General features: G+C 45.1%; 1 protein-coding gene and 1 long non-coding RNA gene across 6 annotated transcripts in view; both read left to right on the top strand.

Moving 5' to 3' along the window:
• LOC135899413 (dermonecrotic toxin SPH-like) overlaps nucleotides 1-6,959 on the top strand; it is a 95,331-nt gene extending 88,372 nt beyond the window's left edge. For all 5 annotated transcript variants that reach the window (XM_065428657.2, XM_065428659.2, XM_065428658.2 and 2 more), the window contains 2 exons: nucleotides 2,087-2,327; nucleotides 6,743-6,959. In XM_065428657.2, coding sequence (XP_065284729.1) covers nucleotides 2,087-2,327; nucleotides 6,743-6,869 — 368 coding nt within the window. In that variant the 3' untranslated portion in view covers nucleotides 6,870-6,959. The remainder of the gene's footprint in view (nucleotides 1-2,086; nucleotides 2,328-6,742) is intronic.
• Nucleotides 6,960-10,301: 3,342 nt separating this feature from the next.
• Nucleotides 10,302-14,142, top strand: LOC139047116 (uncharacterized). The gene is made up of 3 exons (XR_011507045.1): nucleotides 10,302-10,661; nucleotides 11,431-11,517; nucleotides 14,037-14,142. It is a non-coding gene; the product is annotated as an uncharacterized lncRNA (long non-coding RNA).
• The last annotated feature ends 8,512 nt before the right edge of the window (nucleotides 14,143-22,654 follow it).

The raw sequence follows: 22,654 nt of genomic DNA, 5'->3' as shown, positions 1-22,654 counted from the left end.
TTTTGTGTTGTGATTTGCTATAAAATATCCGGATCAATTTGAGAATATTGAGAGCTGACTGACAGCCTAGTAACCGTCCAGTTTCGTTCGTTATTCTAATTACGCTCACAATAGGCGTTACGAAGCGAACGCTAACCTACGCACCGAAGTGTGGCGCTACGGTTTGTAGCTTAAAGCTGAAATATAAAAAAAAGAAGTAGACTTGAAGGTACTGAGTCATGGTTCCATGCTACTGACTACAGCGGCAACGTGAGAGACGGTAAGTCTTGACGTTGAAAGCGCTATTAACAGTCACTTTAGGTTTCCGCAACCTTGTGAAAGTGAAATATTGATTCGCGTAGCTCGCACGCCATCTGGCTTTCTCGAAACTTCACCTTCGGACTACATAATAAGAGCGGCGTTTACAGCTTGCCGAATACGCTTGGAGCTTAGCCTTGTCATATCAAATATTAAAAGGCTGGAGAAGCGCTAGTCATCAAGTACACATGTACACTAATTCCTTACTTAGAGCTTACTTAGAGTTAGCGGAAGACCTGGATGGTTAGAAACATTGCTAAACTCTTCATACTTATCTGCATTACACTTTTCGAGATGCCCTTAATATGTACGTCTATAATCATAGCTGAAGCGTTCATACTAACCTGCATCCTGCTTTTCATGAGGCCACGAATCTGTACGTCAATATGCTATTATGCTAATCCAGGTATTCGGTTTTAAGAACTGCAAAGCTTAACAGTATAAAGAATCGCCTTGTCTTTTGTGTTGTGATTTGCTATAAAATATCCGGATCAATTTGAGAATATTGAGAGCTGACTGACAGCCTAGTAACCGTCCAGTTTCGTTCGTTATTCTAATTACGCTCACAATAGGCGTTACGAAGCGAACGCTAACCTACGCACCGAAGTGTGGCGCTACGGTTTGTAGCTTAAAGCTGAAATATAAAAAAAAGAAGTAGACTTGAAGGTACTGAGTCATGGTTCCATGCTACTGACTACAGCGGCAACGTGAGAGACGGTAAGTCTTGACGTTGAAAGCGCTATTAACAGTCACTTTAGGTTTCCGCAACCTTGTGAAAGTGAAATATTGATTCGCGTAGCTCGCACGCCATCTGGCTTTCTCGAAACTTCACCTTCGGACTACATAATAAGAGCGGCGTTTACAGCTTGCCGAATACGCTTGGAGCTTAGCCTTGTCATATCAAATATTAAAAGGCTGGAGAAGCGCTAGTCATCAAGTACACATGTACACTAATTCCTTACTTAGAGCTTACTTAGAGTTAGCGGAAGACCTGGATGGTTAGAAACATTGCTAAACTCTTCATACTTATCTGCATTACACTTTTCGAGATGCCCTTAATATGTACGTCTATAATCATAGCTGAAGCGTTCATACTAACCTGCATCCTGCTTTTCATGAGGCCACGAATCTGTACGTCAATATGACCCGCACCTGTCGTTCTTCCTGACCTATCAACCATTTAAAATAAAATAGGAGTAGCTTGAATAACTGTGCACTACGGGAAAGCGAATAAATACGAGCATAAATGATGAGACCCTGCCACTTTCGCAGACAATTCACTAGGACCCTTGAATGGCCTACTAGTTTTTAAACAGAAAAGTAACATTCGCTTTCATGCCCCCATTTTTCGTGAGGCACTGCTTGAGTTCACATTCAACACATGAGTCATTAAGAAATTCAGTTGCCTCAATAAACATGTTCTATATTGGTGTTGCTTTTACAATACTAACAGTAGTTCAATGCCGTTGTAATCAAAGAATTGATGGCCATTTGACTTCTAGGTAAAGCTAGTTGCTTCCAGGTGATCTCCTAGGGTTAGCAAGTGTTCTGCTCTGTTCATCAGTGGTGGCTCTATAAGGACGAGAAATAACATTTCAAGGCACTTTTATGATAATATAAAGAAGAGGATAGCTCTGGCAGAACTCGGAGACAAGAGACCCGGTACTTGGAACTAAAACAACACTGTTTCTTATAAGTAACTGCTCTCTGTTCTGGGGCATAGATTAGAACGCCAATAATAAGACATTTGGAGTATATTATGGATGAAATAATGAAGCACTCTTTGCAGGTTTCGACGTTAGCGGCAACAATTTTCTTTCAACTATCGCCACGACGTTCGAAAAGCTCGGTGTTACGAGACACCGCTGGCAAGGAGACGGCACCAACAACCGATTCATAGATATTTATCCTACACTTCGGATGTCCTGGGTGACGGCTCGCCGATCTCTCAACAGCTCGGTGCACGATTATGTGGACAAGGCCTATGTTTGGACAGCCGACCACGCATTCACAATTCGTCGATTTTTCAGGTGACCTTTTGTAACTTCCACTTAGGTTAAAGCATTTGACAAGTGTAGTCAAAGTATCGGGCGTTTAGCCTGAGAAGGACAAAATAAACTGCAACTGCTATAATAAAGCCACAACTTCGACAAGGTTACATCACTAAGCGGACATAACTTTCATTCTAGTTTGTAACTGCTGAGAAATAATGAGCTGGTATGAATAAGTGTATGAACTGTTCGGGCACTTGTTGGATTTTCACAGTTTTGAACGAGCACTGCTTGAAGCATGGCCATTTAATTGAGCTTCCCCGACTAAAGCGCAAGTTGTGAAATATCGCGCTTAAAATTCCGTCACGTCGTCAACTATCTTTCCCGCAAAAAAGAGGTTAACAAAATGTTTAAATCTTGGCATTATCAGCAGCACCCGTAGAATGGAAGCCTCAGCGTAGAGCCTACATTTGACAAGCATACTTTTCTTCTGCAGGAAGCACACTGACAAGCATTTATAGTTACCACGCTTGAGTCCGCGAGTATAGCCAGGAGTTGCCACTCTACCGTGCTGTGCGAGTTCTAAGCCGGGCTTTCAGTGGGGCTACTTAGTTCATTTCGATAGGTGGTGCAAAGCCATACAGCGTCGCAGATGCGACAGCATGAAGTGATCCAACAGGAACTGAACAAGCGATGTCTCTTCAGGGAGCCAATGTTACGATGATAGCACTTGTCTTCGTGAGAGCCCATGACAAAAAAACGCCGCTCTAAAAAACTTCCCCTCTACAATTCCTGTTTGACCACCCAGGTCTCTATCCTCCTGCGAAAAACCTTTGTCTTGTGTGAAACTGAGGTGAGTAGGCTGCACAAAAACTAGTTTCTACTGAAGAATTTGTTTCTATCCTAATATACAGCGAAAAACAGAAAAATTTGAAAAGAAGGAAGCAAGCTATTAGCGGAAAACAATATACAACAATAAAATGCGACAACTCCACTAGAGCTGTCTAATACACGATCGAATTTCAAGTAGACACACCCCGAAATTTAAAGTAGGCCCACCCACAAATTTTAAGCTGACCCAACCACAAATTTCAAGCGGGCCCGTCCCCAAATTTAAGTTGGCCCACCACCGAATCTAAGTAGGCTAACCCCCAAATTTCATTTAGCCCACCTCCAAGTTTAAAGTTTACGCAACCCCAAATTTCAACTTCCCCAAAATATTAGTCGGCTCACTCAAGCTATAAGCTTCCCCATACATTTTTGAAGGAGGCTGACGCATTCCTCAGAGTATTCTCGCCTTATTTTTTCATGGTCTGATAAAATTTTTTTCCTATGGCTTATAAAGCTACCAGTCATTCACATATACAGTATCATAATAAATGCCTTACCATAGCAAATTATGCATTTTTGTGCAGATACAAGGCATTAAAATTGTCGCATTACGGGGCTGGGGCCCTAGCCATAGAATGCTGATGCAATAAAACAATGAAACAAGCAATAAAGAAGGCCTTTCAAGACGCTAACACACCCATGGCGGCTTGATGCATTCCATTAGAGGCTTTTGACACAGTAGCCGTTCGCTTTACTAACAGATCGGGAATCTAAACAACTCGTTTCATTGGGAGGCAGGGCGCGGTAAAGTGAAAAACTGCTACCAAGCTAGGGCTACGAATCAAGGCAATGATCATAGAGGCAGGGGCGAAAAATTAACAGGGCGATGAGAATAGTGAGCGTGAACTAAACGCATTGCAAGGGGGGAGGGTGCTCGGAATCTGCAATCATACAGCGGAAGTCTGGTACTACTTTGCCTACGAAAAGCTCAAACAAAACTTGAGAAGGGTGAGCCAGGTTAATCTGTAGAAACGAAGTGATATCCCCGAGAATAACGGCACCTAAATGTTATAATTTCACCCGCAAGCACGAAATTTAAAACAATCATTTTAACGCCACAGTTCGAGCAAAGGTTATGATCATGCAACAAAAACGTTTTATGCGCATGTATACAAAACCCTGTGAAATGAAAATTCACAAGAGTGCGCGCAGTGAGCCAAAAAGAATTTTCTTGCTTTGAGAATCAGTATGAGAACGTACGAAATTCAAATCAAGTTAGATGTGGCACTATATTTGCGTTTCTATTGATAACCTATCTTTCGGAACCATACGCTGTCGTTTCTTCTTTCGGCTTACGATTTTCAGGTATCATAAAACAGCCATTTGCGAGCGAGTTAGTTTTAAAGTGAGATGAGCTTAAAATAATCGCAGCTTCACTACGCATTTTCGTTTTGTAGACAGCAAAAGCACGTGTGTCGTACTTGCGGCCAACAGCTGGGATTTTCAAAGCGAAACTTATAGTTGTAAGTTCAGAAAGACAAAAAAAATATTTATCCATTGCGCTTTGATAACGTGGATCAGTGGCAAAGCTGATCCGGTCGGCATTGAGCTTTGGAAGATGCGCCGGCACATGCGGGTACTAATAACCGTTCGTCGTCGAGACATGTGGAACCGCATCGTTTAGCAGAGCCCCTGCACACGCCTTGTACTGAATCGAGGTACGTTACAGTTTATCAGCGCAGACTTACACGTGCCCCAGACTCACTACTCCCCAATGTTTTCGCCGGGAAAACGCCGCATCAGCATGCCCACCCCCTTCTGGCGTCGCTCTTCCAACCGCATGTCGTTGGCTCCCGAGAGGTCGTTAGCGCACCACAGGCGATCACGTTGGCAGCTTGATCCGAAGTCTTTTTGGAACCTTGCGCAGGCGCCGTCGAATCCCGGCACCCTGCCCTCATGGCATCTACGTCCTTTTACAGCATTCTTGGTGTCGCGATATGTGTCGTCATCTCTTCCTCTTCGCTTTCCACAATGCGGGCATGTTCATCTCGGGCCACCGGGTTGGCACGACACCGACGGTCTATCTCCTGCCACTGCTCTCGCTCCTCGTAGATACGCTGCTCTTCAGGCGTACGCATCACGCCTGGCCTTTCCATAGCAATGGTGGAGCGAAATGGTGTAGAAAATTCCCATTGGTTGCGTTATCAGGCATACGCTACCTCACACACTACATCATACATACAAAGTGACACAACTGCGATGGAGCGCCGTTTTAGCCACAGGTGGCGATTAAATTGAGCTTCGACGCGAGCGGTGATATGCATTTGCTTTTGTTAATGGATATTCCACTCTCACGTTTTAGGGAAAAATTTAAGGGTAGAGTTTTTCCTTGCGGGTGTCACAATATCCTGGATCACAGCCTTAGACAGCTTCCCTGTAACAGCAAGGATACAAAGTAGGATGGTCACCAATCTCCTCCTCTCACTGATTTTATTGCAATGATTCTAATGTAATGTTATGTACTAATGGAAATGTATTGAATTCAATGTGATGTTATAATTTGTTAAACAGTATAATGACACTTTACAGCCAAGCCCCTCGGCCATGAGGACCTATCATTGCGTCGTTGTGAAGCTTGACCATACTGATGAACTATTATCAGCAGCGGAAGGCTTTCAAAAGTAAAATTTCTGTTCAGGCCTGATCTTTTAAATTTGGGTGATTTTCTTTATTGACACCTGCATTTTTTTTTGTGGGAATGCTTACGGGAAACGCTGAATCGCCCAGGATGACTGGAAGGTTACGCTTTAATTTAGTTCAAAGAAAAAATTTTATGGTGTTTTGCCTGCGTACAAAAAATTTGCATGATCGACAGTTGTGAGCACCAGTTCCTTAAAATCACTGGCGTTTTTGTGTTTCCGTTTGGGTTAGAGCTGTGACTGTGTTAAACGGCCATGAGCAGTCGCCACAAAGCGTTTTGAGTGGATAGAGGAAATGACGAAAGGAACTTTCAAACACTAGGTTCATTGCTCTCACTTACATTCTAACCCCAGACCTGCGTTGGATTTGTGACTGTGACAATCTGGTGAAGTAGGTGAGGTCGCGGGTTTGAATCTGAGCCATGACGGGAAAAGCTCGCTGGGCTAAATACAAAAAAATGTCGTTATGTAATTATATTTAGGAGCGATTTAGGAATCCGGTATGGCCAAATTAAGGAGGCTTTCATGGTTAGGCACCAAAATAGAAGCTGCAGGAAGTTAAACCCAAACAAATATCTTGATGAAACAAGTCATTCGCTCAACTTATTGATCTGCTCCTGAGTTCTCAAAATACCCTTCAGGTTTTCTATTACCATTGAAGACTGTATAATCAAGTGCTTTTTGGACATCCGCATAAGATGTGTTGAAAATTTATGCCACAGGCACCAAAAAGAACCTGATAGTGTCTGATAGTGTACTACAACATAAAAATCGCAAGGTTGGAAAGGTTCTGAAGCATAAGGCGCAGAAATTATACGTCATCGCAAATCTCCCTGAATGAACAAAGAACGCAAGGTGCAAAGTATCCTTAAGTCAACTTCTCCAGAAATGGCTAACGTGTGCTTTCTGCGCTTCTTGTTTCAGGAAGAACATCGATGGCATTGTGACAAACTCTCCAGGAAATGCCTTGAAAGTTCTAGAAGAAGATGAGTTTTCCACCAAGTATAGGCTTGCCAATAGTCTCGACGATCCGTGGAAGCGAATTGTCTAGTCAGCGTAGCAGCATTGGCAAAAATTTTCATTGTGATCGCATTACCAGAGACGGTATGGCGGAATAAACAGAACAAATTATTATTTTCAATCACCATCTTTAGCAAGCCACAAATTTCCTGCGGACACAAACAAAAGCCGCGAAACCAAGCAATCGTTAAAAGGAGATAAGAGGCCGTGAATACGCACGCCTGGGTTTACTCTACACTTCTTTGTTATTCTTGCGCTGCTGCGTCTTTCTTGATAGCTATATACAAGTGGTCCTAGCTAACTTTAGCCAGAGTTTAAAAATATGAAAATGCCACATAGCTAGACAGGACCAAGCTGATGTTGTTTGTCGTCGCTTGAAAATATTGAAATTGCTTTTTATTCCGCCTAATCAGATAATTATTCTCAACTTATAAGATATTACAATTAGATGAAAAGTGTCAATGAGAAAAGTGTACCCTTATGAAAATGAACCATGAGTTTCTGTGGAGGACGTGATGTGTTCCTAAGGTGACATTGGACATTCATAAGGAATGCATCGTCTAATGTTTTTTGGCATCACAAGTACATCAGAGACTCAAATGACAATGCACCTCAGGATTTCTGATGAGAGGAGTGTACAGCTTTTTTGTGTTATTGCTAATGTCAAAGTACATCATATATGAATGTGTACGATGCCAAGTCGCGAAAAATTCTTTGTAATGCGATAGCATTAAATGGCTCATGAGCCGCAAAATCCGGCATTGTCGGCGTGAGCACTCGATGTACAAAGAGGTTACAAACTCTCAACCTTTCATGGGAGTCGAACTAACCTACCTTTGGCGGCAATTAAGGCTACGAACCCACGACCTTTGGTGTTGATTAAGGCACCGTTAATTAAGAATGTTGTTGAAGATATGGTTAATTAATGCACTCGAACGCACGTACGACTCTTAGTGGAAGTCGAAGCCTGCTAATTAATATGTTAATTAAGGCGCAGCTGATTATTATGTTGTTAATTAAGACACTCGCATCCACGACCCTTGGTGCTTATGAAGGCGCTGTTAATTAACGCGCAGTTAAGATGCAGATATTTGAGGCACTCGAACCCACGACCTTTGTTAATGATGACGATGCTAATTAAGGTACAGTTAATTACGATCTAGGAATTAAGTCACTCGAACACATTACCTTGTGTGGGAATCGCACCCACGACCATTGTTGTTAATGAAGGCGATATCAATTTAGGTAACGTTAATTAATAATAATATAATATATGGGGTTTTACGTGCCAAAACCACTTTCTGATTATGAGGCACGCCGTAGTGGGGGACTCCGGAAATTTTGACCACCTGGGGTTCTTTAACGTGCACCTAAATCTAAGTACACGGGTGTTTTCGCATTTCGCCCCCATCGAAATGCGGCCGCCGTGGCCGGGATTCGATCCCGCGACCTCGTGCTCAGCAGCCTAACACCATAGCCACTGAGCAACCACGGCGGGTGTAACGTTAATTAAGATATAGGCAATTAACACCCTCGAGCCCACGATCTTATGTGTTAATGAAGGTGGTGTTAATTAAGGCGCAGTTATGATACAGTTATTTGAGGCACTCGCACCCACGGCCTTTGTTAATGAAGATGGTGCTAATTAAGGCACAGTTAATTAAGATCTAGCAATTAAGTAACTCGCACCCAGTACCTTGGGTGCGAATCCAACCCACGACCTTTGTTGTTAATGAAGGCGATGTTAATTAAGGTAGTGTTAATTATTATAGTCAGTTAAGGCACTGGATCCCACGGCGTTTGTTGTTAAAGGTTATGTTAATTAGGCATATTCAATTAATATATAGTTACTGAAAGCACTCGAACCCATGATCTTGTGTAGCAGTTGTGCCCACGAATTTTGTCGTTAATGAAGGCGATGCTAATTAATGTACAGTTAATTAAGATATAGTTGATGAAAGCACTCGGACACATGACTATTGGTGGGAGTCCAACCCGTGACCATTGGTGTTAATGATGATGATGTTAAGTAAGGAACCGTTAATTAGGATACAGTTAATTAAGTCACTCGGACCCTTGGCCTTTGGTGGAAGTGGTTCCGATTCATCGTTAGGGACAGTCTAAGAGACAAAAATGATGAAAACGACATAACACAGCGTGAGCGCCGAGTACTCAGGAAACGCTTCCGATATATTAGGGCTAGGCACAAAACAACGACGTCATTTTCTTTCCTTTTTAAAGAGCACTGTAAGATGGTGTTACCCCGTTATCACATTTGGTAAACAGTGCAATCCTATAGCGTATGCCTTGTTCTGAGCAGTTTGATTTCTCGGATGTGTTTCTAGTCTTTAATGGCAAACCGACAATTGTGCAGATTGACATGATCATGACATGGAAAACTGCGCGTAAAAAATTATGGGGTTTTACGTGCGAAAACCACTTTCTGATTATGAGGCACGCCGTAGTGGAGGACTCTGGAAATTTCGACCACCTGGGGTTCTTTAACGTGCACCTAAATCTAAGTACACGGGTGTTTCCGCATGTCGCCCCCATTGAAATGCGGCCGCCGAGGCCGGGATTCGATGCCGCGACCTCGTGCTCAGCAGCGAAACACCATAGCCACTGACCAACCACGACGGGTAAAAAGAAAAAAAAAAACTGCGCGTAAGCGTCTATTTGCTGGAACGCACTGTAGTACTTGGTTGAAAGCACATCGTACGCCAGCGCGCATTTCTGGCATATACCACTTGGGACAAATGCACGCTACCGAGACATGTGGGTTTTTCGAGGAATCTTCGTGGATAGCACGATCAACACAGAAGGCACGAGCGACAGTAGTGCAACCCGCGCAGATTAAACGCACTAACACGAAAGCAAGATACGGACGACAGGGGCGTAAGCTGCGCCACACGAGCAGATTTGACGCTTTCCGACTGACACTGTTGCAACTGGCACTAAAACATCGCACACTGCACACATGTGTCCCTCGGAGATCACGTCAGCGATGTCTGAGGCCATATAGTTGATGTTAACGACAGCAGGAAGTTATTTCAATTGAAGTGACGGCGCAGGTTGCACGGGGAGCAGCGAAATGCGTAATTCACGGGTTTTATGGGAAGTAACCGAAGCGAAAATCGTTCGAATAACGTCACCGCAACGGCTTTCTATAGCGTTAACATTTTCAGATCTCGAAGGCCATGCTTTTGCTGGCTGCAGATAGCAGAAACGATTCAAATTGAAAATGCGTTATAGAATTTCTTTCTATGCCATACTATAGCTTACAATATAGACTTATCTGCGGTTCTGCTTGTCTTGCAACAGCTATGCGCAATTAGGCAGCCGCACAAATCCTCAGATGACACTAGCCGAGGCATTGGCCGGCCCCAGCCGACCTGTTGGTGGCGCCACCCACCATCCCGTTTCCTATCGAATCCAATCCAATAAGCCTGTCGATCTGTTTACGAGTCGGTCGGGCGTGCGAGCTGCAACGATGTGCTTGTTTGATCGTGTGTTTTTGTGTTTGCTGTAACTAAATATGACTTAGTTCGCGTGCGCATAAGTGCCACAGACAGCTTGTGTCTCGCTGCAAACTCGCCGTGTGCGTGGCGCGCCAGCCAAATGTGGACCAACGATGTTCATGCCGTGGAGTGCGTTCCCTTTGTGTCTGGTTGTCGTGGAAAGTTGGGTGGACGTCGCGAAGAAATAATGCGTATTGTTAGCTTGCCACTGCTCCTCCACTATGCACCGGTATGTCTGCTGGGAGTAACATCGAAGCATCGGCAACTTGGAGGGCGCTTTTCGGCCGCGTCGTGCCATTCAAAAGGTGAGTAACCGTGCTTGCTAACTACACACGTGTTGTGCGTGCTTCTCGGTGTGGGCATAGGTTGCCTTGCGAACGTAAGAAAGAGAACTCCCACGACAACAGTGAAACCTATGCCGATGCTTGCTGGGTGTCAGAGTTTAGTTGCGCGAATTTATTGCCATAATGCGGAATTGAAAATCTTGATAAGCGTTTTCTTCTGACGAGAAAGATTAAGTTCGGAAATAATCCTGTTCATCATGCGCGCTTGTGCGTGAGCTCCCGCATTTCTGCTGATGTCGCATAATAACGACTCATCTACCTCTTGACCGATTCTCACTGCAATGACGTTTCCTCGCTTATAAATGATTCGACGTTGTAGATAATCTCTGCTTACAAAGTTTTCGATTTAGGAGTAGTATTAGGAGAAAAGAAATGTAAGCAATCACAGCGTGCTATTGGTACAGGTTTGTTTTGAAGGGGTGTTGCCATAACTTTGACGTAACTAAGCATTACAAGGGATAGTCACATAAAGTCATTAAAGAAACTCTAGAATCGTTATGTAAACAAACATTCATGTAATGCGCTGCTGCTGCGTGTAAAACTTTGCCTTGTTGAAGGGGTCCCCATTATCGTGACATTCATCAGTGACTTCGACTTTGTGCTCTGTTGCCACCCTGCACCAGTGCAGGCATTGTTTTCGTGACTGTTTTTACACGCTCCTTGCATGTGTTCACGATGTGATGGTCTTATTCTGCCACAGCTATAAGTTAACACAGAATTCTCTTTGTAGTGGTGAAGCCGTGACCCACAACAGTGTTCACATAACCCGTGGCCATGGCTGCAGCAGCACGGCATTTAATCTGGATGGACATATCAGGTATGCTTTAAGTGTACGTGTTCACAAATGTGGGCTTCGGTATCATTAGTGGATAAGTGTATCGACATATTACCCTGTGAATCTTGCTAAATAGGCTAAATATTTATGCAACTTTATTCCACTTGCTGCTTATTTGTGTTTGTAGACATTATGCACACGTAATCTTGTTCTGTTAAAACTACACCATGCATGTCCTGACGTTCAGTATTGTTCTCGCATCAATTGCTTGGCTGCAAGTCCATTTTATTTTTGCCTATTACGCAGTATGTTTCATTTTTATTTTGGTTTTATTTGTTTGGAACTGTTTCTTATGCTGTAGCATATATTTCCCTGTTTTCCTTTCTGCTTATGATACACACATGTGCTGTTTTTGTCCATGTAAGAATTCGAAGTGTCGTGTGCCATATATGTCACAGGTCTAAGCACGCAGTGTGCATACCATTGTTTAACATTGATATTTACAATTATGTCTGTTTTGTTCTCAGAATAACTGTCACTGGCAAATACACATTTGATGAACTCGAATTTCTTGAAATGAAATAGGAAGGCCAGTATTCATTGTGCTGCAGTTACTTAAGTAGTGACGTCTTTTCTGGTAAGCTTTCTATTTTTTCTCTCACTTTCTTCGTATTCTTTTCTTTGCAAGCTGCCCCTATTTATGCTGGTAGGCATTGTAGCAGTTGTTAGTGTGTCTAGTGCAGCAATGTCACAGCTAGGTTGCACACACTACAGGATACCAACAGATACCCATCACTGTTTTTGTGCATTTCTGAGAACCAGCTGTGTCCACTCGGCAAAACTTGTAGTGTCTATTTGAATTTGCCAATCAGTTCATGTAACTTTTGAGGACAACATTTACGCAGCGAGGGAAGGGAGACCACGCAACATGACCTTGGCTAACAACTGTTTAAGTTGTAGGAAGGACTAACAAAAATAGCACTCGTTGTGCACCAGTTAATTTGAGGGATGGCATAAGTTGTAATACAAAGGCATAAAATCATGATAAATGGTGTTTGCATAAAAAGAAGTAAGTGAATCGGCACACACTAGTTTCTATCCCTTGTAATCTACAAAGAATGCCTTCCTTCATGCATTGATAATGGGGCCAGCCTGACACTTATTGTTATTTATGTGGTGTGCCTGACTGATTTCTCTTGCCAATTTTCATCCATGGGTGAAAACAGATAAACAATCCTAATCCGGCCTGAAGCCCCATTGCGGATATGTGTGGCCAAGTCGGACGAGCACACTGGTCTTTTGAGTGAAATATGGTGATCTCATAGGTACATATTTAGGCACCATCCAGTCTGCACTATGTACATTTGACCACATGTGAAAGGAATACAGTACAGTGCCTCTGACACGTACTGGACAAATTTGGTGCCACCTTTAACCAAGCAACCCTCGCTTGCCTCCTTGCCTTTTTCGATTCAATTTTCAATTCAATCAGTTCATGTAACTTTTCAGGACAAAATTTGCGCAGCGAGGGATGGGAGACCACACAACATGACTGTTGTGCATATGCTGCCTAATTTATTTTTGCTGGAAATATATGTGCATTGCAATCCACAAGTGAATTGACAAAGGCACCCAGGCATTGGAGGCTTGCTTAGTTAAAGATACCAAAAATTTGTTTTGTATCTCTAAGGGGCAATGTAGGCTATTCTTTTGATCACGTGCATATTTGTTCCAATGTACATTGGGCACGCTGACTAGCCGGTGCCTCAGAATGCGCCTAGGAGAGCACCATAATTCACTCAAAGGACCAGTGTGCTCGTCCCATTTGACCATGCATTGACACGACAAGCTGTGCACTAGATTTAGATTGTTAATCTGTTTCGTTCGCCTATGGCAACCGATTGATACAACAAAATCAGTGAGGAATACCACATCCAAAAATGGGACATGTGTCAGTCAACGCTCATTATGATTGCATGACAAAGAGGAATACTCAATAATGACGTGGGATAGCAACCACCATGCTTATTTATTAAATTATTTTTATGCAAGCTTGTTCATCATGCTTCTACGCATTTGCTTTCAACTTGTGCCCTCCCTCTGAAAGCAGCGCTCGGGTTTAAATGATAAAAACACCAGACATGGTGGGGTGTATGGGTGCTGGTATGCATTGGGTTGCCCGTGCACAAACACTCCTACGCTCATTTCCAAGCCAAGTAATTAGTGAGATTTTCTCATTCACGCTAGCAATCCACAGACACTGCTGTCCTTTGTCAAGTGGAAACCGATATAGCTGAAGTAGTTCACGAAATGTACACACGCCACAGCTGATCCACGTTGCACGTTTTTACAGCCAAGAGCAATTTCTGCTTACTGTAGTTACTGCTCCACCCAAAGGCCACACAGTGGTTCCTCAACAACTTTGTGTGAACCGACCCCACATAAATTTTTCGCAGAACTATCTATAACATCTCCAGATCGTTCTGCAGCAAGTGATACAGCGTGTATTTCTGTGGTTGATTGCCAAGTTTTGTTAATTTTCTGTGCTTTCTACCATGCAGGGTACACGTGCACTTACTTCAAGATGACACTCCACCTCAAGAACAACCTCTCCTCAGTGATAAGTAGCGAGATTAAATGAAAGGAAAATATCACATCCGTAACCAGACTGATACTGTGTTTTCCTTCCATTTAACCTCCTTCCGCATTTAAGGAAGCATTGATATGCCCAATAAATGTTTTTGTTAAATATCTTTCTTTGAGTAATGTCTAACAGCAGCATATGTAGGGCCCATGTAAATGTTGACAAAAGTGCTGCATCTTCGCTGGACATACATACATGCATACAGGCTGCATATATCAAGCACCAAAGACAGTCACGCACAGGTAACATATTTAAATAAGGTCTGACTGCCATTGGAACACATGAGGAAATGTTACCACACGTGGTGGCCAATTTTGTTAAATGAGTAATATGAGCACCAGCAGTCTAATGTATAAGCTCATTAGAGATTCATTAGGAAGACGTGAGAAAGTCACAAGAAAACTGCTTTGGAGCGCACATTAGGAACACATTTCATGCTCACAAGAAAAACACTCGTCAAGAATTCTACAGAAAGACGGTGGCCAATATGTTATAGAACGACATTAGGAATACATCAGAAAATTCCAAAGAAACTCATCAGAAAGTCTAATGGCTTTGATGTCAAAACTCGTCAGACTTTCTTGTGAAACTCATCTCATATTTTCATAAGGGTAGAGTGACATGAAAAACTCTCGATACAGCTTTCTGTTGCTCACTACGTGCTACACGTCTTTCCGACAGTAAAAGAAACCTGCAAATGCAGGCAAAATTGCCGTGTGGCTGGCTGCTCGAGGACCTTTGCGTGTATTCGCGAGCTTCTTTAACGCTCGGAAAAACACTTTTATGTAGCACGTTTTGAGCAACAGAAAGCAGTATCGGGAATTTTTAATGTTGCTATAGAATTTTCTCATTGGCACTTTTCAGCTAAATATTTCAGACGTTGATAAATAATTATGAATAATTCTGTAAAGAAGCATGAAAAAATAATCTTAGCGTCTCCAAACTTACGCCATACATTGTATTCAGATGAAGACCGGATCCTAGCCGAAACCTCAATAAATCGCTTCCTACGCGCGTCTACTTCACTATGGAGACTTACTGGAGACTTAACAATTATTCCTGCATCGTATCTGTCTAGTACAACGTCTAGGCTTATGCGACACCATCATCCGAATTCACTAACACCTTATTTTGCACGGATGGATCTATTCACGTATTATTTTTTCCCCGAACTATAACAGACTAGAATAACTCGTTGTTGCCTGTTTCAATTGATGGAACCATTGTACTACTGTGGTGTATTACCACCCTACTTGATTGAATAACGCATTGTATTATTGTTGTGTTTAACCACCCTGCTTGGACGTGATCTAGGTCTGCAGTATGAAACATACATATATATATATATATATATATATATATATATATATGGAAGTAGACGCGCGTATGAAGTGATTTATTAACGCTTTGGCCGGGGTCCGGCCGTTATCAGAATACAATGTATGGCGTAAATAGAGTTTATATACATGTGCGTATCAACCGGATGAAGATATGTTTACATAAAAAACGAAGAAAATGCACGAACAGAATGCAAGTCAATCATTCGGAAGAACAGGTGATACATGTCTAAACAGATAGCGTTTGCAAACACCTCATTTGAAGATACGCACAAATATTGAAATTTGAGAGATTTCCCAGGTGACAGCACAACCGTCACCGAATAGGTGCTATGTCGTCAATCAAAATTAACAAATGAAGAAACAGAAGAAAAAAATGAAAAATAGCGTCGTAGTGGTAGCACTTAGCTATGCTTGGGTTGTTGCCTCATTTTTCTTTTATTAATTACTGCTGTCCACCTTGCGGGTTTCCTGAGAATTATTGCCTCAAACTCTTGCCTTTGCTTCTGAGTTGTTAATAAATTAGACTTCGCCTGTCATATGCTAGCCGCCTGGTAAACACAGATGGCAGAGCGACTACGCCGGATAGGCTGCGGTCTCGGATTCGAGTCCCGCACCAGCGTAAATTTTTCTTCAACTGCGAAGCTTTTCTTTCGAGGAAGTCGTATAGATTTCCTTTGCACCATTTAGCTACGTTTGGATGGATGTCTTATGTTCCCTCTATTAATATAATATTGCCACATACAAAGCCACAAAGGACTTCGGTCGACGCTGGAGATCTCTTTATTGATCGCTGTCCTGGCACCTTCGTCGTTCTCTTCTTCTGCGAGCCACCCAACATGCCTAGCATGTGGCACCGAATTGCACCGTGTGGCTGTCAGCTGTGTCGAGGTCGTGGCATTACCCCCCTCCCTAGGAGCATCGTCTCGATGCGGAACATTGATGCATCGGAGATTGCCACGGGGATACTGTTAAGAGAGACGCAGATGGTGAGAGATGCTGAGCTTTGCGTTCAGCGGCTGTTGTATAACTTCAGTCGAGAGACGTGAACGACATCGGACAGGGGTGGGCGTCGGGGACGGTGCGTGGTGCCTTCTCCTTCAGGAATCACTTCGTATGTGACGTCGCCGAGTCGTTGAACGATCCTGTAAGGTCCAAAGTAGCGGCGCAAAAGCTTCTCCGACCGACCACGCTGGCGGATCGGTGTCCACACCCATACTTTGTCACCGGGTTGATAAGTGACGTCGCGGTGACGAAGATTGTAGCGGTCGGCGTCATTTTGTTGTTGGTAGCGGATACGCATTCGTGCGAGCTGGCGCGCCTCTTCGGCGCATCGAGCAAATTCGGCAGCATCAGTGTCAACATTAGAGCAGCAGGTGGGTAAAAGCATTGCGTCCAACGTTGTGACAGCTTCCCGGCCGTGCACCAAGCGAAAAGGGGTGAAGCCGGTAGTTTCTTGAACGGCAGTATTGTATGCAAACGTAACATATGGGAGAACGTCGTCCCAGTTCTTGTGGTCGACGTCAACATACATGGAAATTATATCAGCGATCGTTTTGTTTAGCCTTTCTGTGAGCCCATTCGTCTGGGGATGGTAAGCAGTGGCTTTGCGGTGAACTGTACCACTGAGAAGCATGATATCTTCTGTTAGCTTCGCTGTAAATGCTGTGCGCCGGTCGGTTATAACCACTCTAGGGGCACCGTGGCGGAGTACGATACCATGTACAAAGAAGGTCGCAATATCATTAGCGGTGCCTCGTGGGAGAGCTCTGGTTTCAATGTATCGTGTAAGGTAGTCTGTGGCAACAGCAATCCAGCGGTTACCAGCCCTCGACGTGGGGAATGGTCCAAGCAAATCTATGCCAACCTGCTGAAAAGGGATCCTCGGAGGATCCACGGGATGGAGAAGTCCAGCAGGACGCACGGGTGGTGTCTTGCGTCTCTGGCAGTCGCGGCATGTCTTCACGTATTGCTTTACGTCACGGCGAAGGTTAGGCCAGAAGTACTTTTGGCGTATGCGTGAAAACGTCCGTGCGAAGCCCAAGTGGCCCGAAGATGGCTCGTCGTGAGAGGTCCGCAGGATATCGTCACGTAGTGAAGACGGCACTACAAGGATGCAGGCGGTTGCGGTCGAGTGAAAACCTAATTTGTGGAGCACGCCATCGCGGAGAAAAAAGGAGGATAACTTGCGCATAAACATACGAGGCGGCTCTGGTAGACGATTCTCAAGGTAGTCGATGAGCGGCCGGAGTTCTTAGTAATTGCCCACACCACAGCCAAGCATTCCTTTTCCGTAGTGGAATAGTTCCTTTCAGCTGCAGACAAAGTGCGGCTTCCGTATGCAATCACGCGTTCGGCTCCATCCTGCCACTGGACGAGGACGGCACCGAGGCCAACGTTGCTGGCATCCGTGTGCAACTCGGTGTCACTGTCTTCGTCAAAGTGTCCTAGAACAGGAGGTGTGCGCAGACGTTTCCGGAGTTCACAGAAGGCTTCTTGTTGGTCCTGCTCCCAGACAAACGGAACCATTGTCAACCTTAGTCAACCATTGCAAAGGTTCGGCTATCCGTGAAAAGTTAGCCACGAAGCGTCGATAATATGCGCAAAGCCCTAGAAAACGGCGGAGTTCGTGTTTGTTCGAAGGTGGTGGAAACGAAGCAACAGCAATGGTTTTGTCGGGGTCTGGTCGAATGCCCTCGTAGCTGATGACATGGCCTAAACATTTGAGTTCGTCATACCCGAAATGGCATTTTTCAGGCTTTAAAGACAGACCAGCAGTACGAATTGCGGCAAGAACTGCTTGTAAACGCTGGATGTGCTGCTCAAAAGTTTCTGAGAACACAACGATATCGTCTAAATAGACAAGGCATGACTGCCACTTGAGACCTGATAGAACCGTGTCCATCATGCGCTGAAAAGTAGCAGGCGCAGAGCACAATCCGAAAGGAAGGACCTTGAATTCGTAGAGTCCGTCAGGCGTAATAAATGCGGTTTTCTCACGGTCACGCTCATCAACCTCTATTTGCCCGTAGCCGCTGCGAAGGTCCATCGTTGAGAAGTATCGAGCATGTCGAAGGCGGTCCAAAGAGTCGTCGATGCGGGGAAGGGGATAAACGTCCTTCTTCGTAACGTTGTTAAGCTTGCGATAGTCAACGCAAAAACGCAGCATGCCGTCTTTCTTTTTCACCAGAACCACAGGTGACGCCCATGGACTGGTGGAGGGCTGTATGATATCGTCGGTAAGCATTTGTTGGACTTTATTTCGAATGGCGTCTTGCTCTTTACGAGAAACACGGTAGGCACGTTGGCGCACAGGCCTTTCATTCGGATTTGTAATAATTCTGTGTTTCGCAATAGGCGTTTGGTTGACCTTCGATGTTGAAGCGAAACAGTCCGCAAAAGACGGTAAAAGGCTCCAAATGCTAGCTTGTTGTTCAACTGATAATTTAGAATTCACATCAATATTGTTGTTGGCTGGTACGTCACAGTTAGAATCTTCATCAGTGTGTCCTACAGTTAAACAAGTGGGAAAGTCACTGACTCGCTCCAAATAGGCAATGGCAGTTCGTGGGGCGAAGTGCTGGTATTCACGACTGAAATTGGTCACTAAAATCTGAGCAGTCCGTGACGACAGCTGCAAGATGCCGCGGGCTACGCAAACCTGTCGCGCCAACAAGACTGACAGATTGCCTTCAGCGATTCCGAGACGGGGAGGATCATCGTCTGTTTCTACGGTGATCAACGCAGTACTCCTGGGTGGTAAAGTAGCACAGTCACCCGAAACGCGTAACACCGTGGACTGTGGGTGGTAGTCGCCCGAATGAGTTGCGTGTTCGCTGGAAAAAGTGACAAGTAACTCGCGAAGGTTGATGATTGCGCCGTACTCCCGAAGAAAGTCCATGCCGAGTATGACCTGCCTGGAGCACTCTGCCAGTATAATAAATGAACCGACAAATGTGGCCTCACGAATTTGTATCCTCGCAGTGCATTTGCCGATCGGCGTGAGAACATGACCGCCGGCTGTACGGAGTTTAAGTCCTGGCCATGGTGTCGTCACCTTGCGAAGTGCAGTAACCAGTTGTCCGCTCATGACAGAATAATCGGCACCAGTATCGACAAGAGCGGTTACCGGGTGGTTATCTACAGAAACAAGTATGTCGGCTGAAACAGGTTCACGGTTTTCGCAGGAAGGTGTCGAAGGTACGCAGTCGTCGTTGTCGTCATCGTTATCGTCGTCGTCGTCGACGCCGTCGTCGGGGGGTCGCAGCGGAGGATCTTTCGAAGTGCGTTGGACAGCGGCCCCACCCCCAGAGGTCGCTGTTCTTAGTTTCCCCGACTTGGGCTCGTGGCCCGGTTGCCCACGGAAGCGGAGAACGTAGTGTAGCGGCTAGGTGACGCCGATCGTCGAGGAGGTGGTGATCGTGACTGGCGCCTCTGCGGAGACGGAGATCTGGTCGTTGGCAGGGACTGTTCAACCGGTGGGAACTGCGCGTACGGCAACGAAGGTTGACTGGCCAGATATTGCTGGATTTCTCTCGGGCGCTCTCCCTCACGTGGGCGACGAGCGCCGGGGTGATAGCCCTGGAGTCCTATTCTTCGGTAGTAGCAGGCACGGTACAAGTGGCCCGCTTCGCCACAGTGGAAGCAGAGTGGCTGATAGTCCGGTGTGCGCCACACGTCTGACTTTCGCGTATTGATTCGGGGGCTCGTGGACCCGTATATATTTGTACGTGAAGCTTGGCCCTGGAAGTGGCACAGCGGTTCTTCAGAAGAAGGCGGGTTACGGTGGTTCCCGGGTTGCGATGGTAGCCTCACTGCTTGTGCATAAGTCAGTACGGGGGCGGCTTCAGGTCTGGTTTGCACGAATGGCTGTGCCGCCTGGCGGACTTCTTCGCGGACAATATCTGTGAGGGACTTTAGGGTCGGTTGAAATCATGCTCCCTGTAGTCGATCGAGCTCCTCACGCACGACACTACGCACAAGCTCTCGAAGCGCATTGGTGTCATAGGGCAACGAGAGAGAAGACGCTGATCCCAGGCTGATTTGGCGATCGTAGGCTGAGGAACGTTGCTGAAGGGCTCGCTCCCTTGTCGTAGCCTCACTGACGAACTGAGCTACTGTACTTGGAGGCCTTCGCGTCAGTCCAGCAAACAGCTGTTCTTTCACTGCACGCATCAGCAGGCGTACTTTCTTAGCTTCTGTCATGCCAGGGTCAGCACGCTTGAAAAGCCGCGACATGTCCTCGACGAACATGGCGACGCTTTCGTTCGGCCTTTGAACCCTGTTCTGAAGGGCTTGCTCTGCTCGTTCTTTTCTTGCGGGGCTGCTGTACTTATCGCGTATCTGCTGCTGAAATTCTTGCCAGGTGGTAATGGATGGCTCGTGGTTAGCGAACCATGTTCGGGCAGAGACCTCTAGGGCGAAGTACACGTTCCGTAACTTTTTCTGCTCGTCCCAATAATTGACGTCAGCCACACGATCAAAGTCGTCAAGCCAGTCTTCCACGTCCTCAAAAGGCTCACCATGGAACGGCCGCGGCCAGCGTGGGGTGTGGAGAACCAGCGACGCAGGAGGCTGTCCCGTACCGTACGTCTCCTGTGTCTGGCTTGCGGTTGTGGTGGACATCCTCGGCAGATCTTGCAGGCCGTATTCCGGAGGCAGTCTTTGAAGCCGTCGGCTTTTGCGTAGGTTGTCCACTTCCAGTTCCTGGGAGTCAGAGTACATAGACGCGTACCCAGCACGTCCACCAGTTTGCCACAGACAAAGCCACAAAGGACTTCGGTCGACGCTGGAGATCTCTTTATTGATCGCTGTCCTGGCACCTTCGTCGTTCTCTTCTTCTGCGAGCCACCCAACATGCCTAGCATGTGGCACCGAATTGCACCGTGTGGCTGTCAGCTGTGTCGAGGTCGTGGCAATATCATAATCATCTAAGAATGATTGGCCTGACGCCATTGGAAGCCAACCTTGCCGAAAACCAGGATGTAAAGTATACCCCTACATGTGCAAATCGCATCAGGTAACAAGTACGGCTTAAAACTTCATTTAAATACCAAAGGCGGTTTCAACTGCGTTACTAAAAACGTAATATATATGCTTGAATGTACACTGTGCAAAAACAGTACATTAGAACAACAGAAGGACCTTTTAAATTGCAATTTAACAATCACAAATCTCACGCTAATACGTTGCTCAAACTGTCCATCTCAAGACACGTACACCTCCCTGACGGCTCATTTGGCAAAATTAAAATCACGTTGCTTCAGTCGGGTTTTCGTTCAAATTATGGTAAAGAAGCCCATGAATCTTTTCTTATCTATAATTTTGATACCGTGACGTCTTTCTTGAACGCAAGTGTTGGAAAGTTGAATTGCCTGTCCACATAGCCCGTCACATCTTTCCTCGCTTCTATTCTTTTTGCTAGTACGGCACTATTTTTCCTTTTGACGTCACTATTTTTCGTTTTCGCTTTTATTTTTATTTCATTTATTGTTTTTGATTGGTGACATAGCACCTATTCGGTGACGCTATTGGTGTCACTTGACAATTTTTTCGGTTTTCATTTTTTGCACGTATCTCCAATTGATGTGTTTGCAAATGTCATCTGTTTAGACAGGTATCAGCTGCTTTTCAGAATGATTGACAGGCATTCTTTTCGCGCATTTACTTCGTTTTTTATGCAAACATATCTTGATCTCGTTAAATGTGCATGTATATAAACTGTAGTTAGGCCATACATTGCATTTTGGTGAAGGCCGGACCCCGGCCGAAACGTCAATAAATCACTTCAAAGGCACTTTTACTTCACTGTATATATTTGCCAGGATCGAGAAACGCTTTTTTTCTGGTATATTGCAACCATGGTTGCTGAGAAGACCGCGTAGCAGCATGTCTGCTGGAATTACCCGAAGAGTGCTCCGTCTTTAACCGTTGTAGTTGAGAGCCAGGCAGAACATATTTATAGTATTTTGATCGTACGTTGAGTGAATCACCAGCGCTTGGGTCTCAGTGTGGCGCATCGATCAGCGCCGTGCCAGGACTATTGGATTTCGTCCCCCAGAACAACACGGCAAACGTTTTTCACGTAGGCACCAAAAACCTTGCTCGAGTATCTGCACGAAGAGCTTTCGACAGCTAATAAGAAGTCAGTAGCCACATTGCCAAGCAACGCCCTGAAGTCACCAGAATCTATGCCGCT

The sequence above is a fragment of the Dermacentor albipictus genome, chromosome 6, assembly GCF_038994185.2.
Source record: "Dermacentor albipictus isolate Rhodes 1998 colony chromosome 6, USDA_Dalb.pri_finalv2, whole genome shotgun sequence".
Classification (NCBI taxonomy): Eukaryota; Metazoa; Arthropoda; class Arachnida; order Ixodida; family Ixodidae; genus Dermacentor; species Dermacentor albipictus.
Note: the sequence above shows the minus strand (reverse complement) of the source record. Positions and strands in the feature narration are given on the sequence as shown.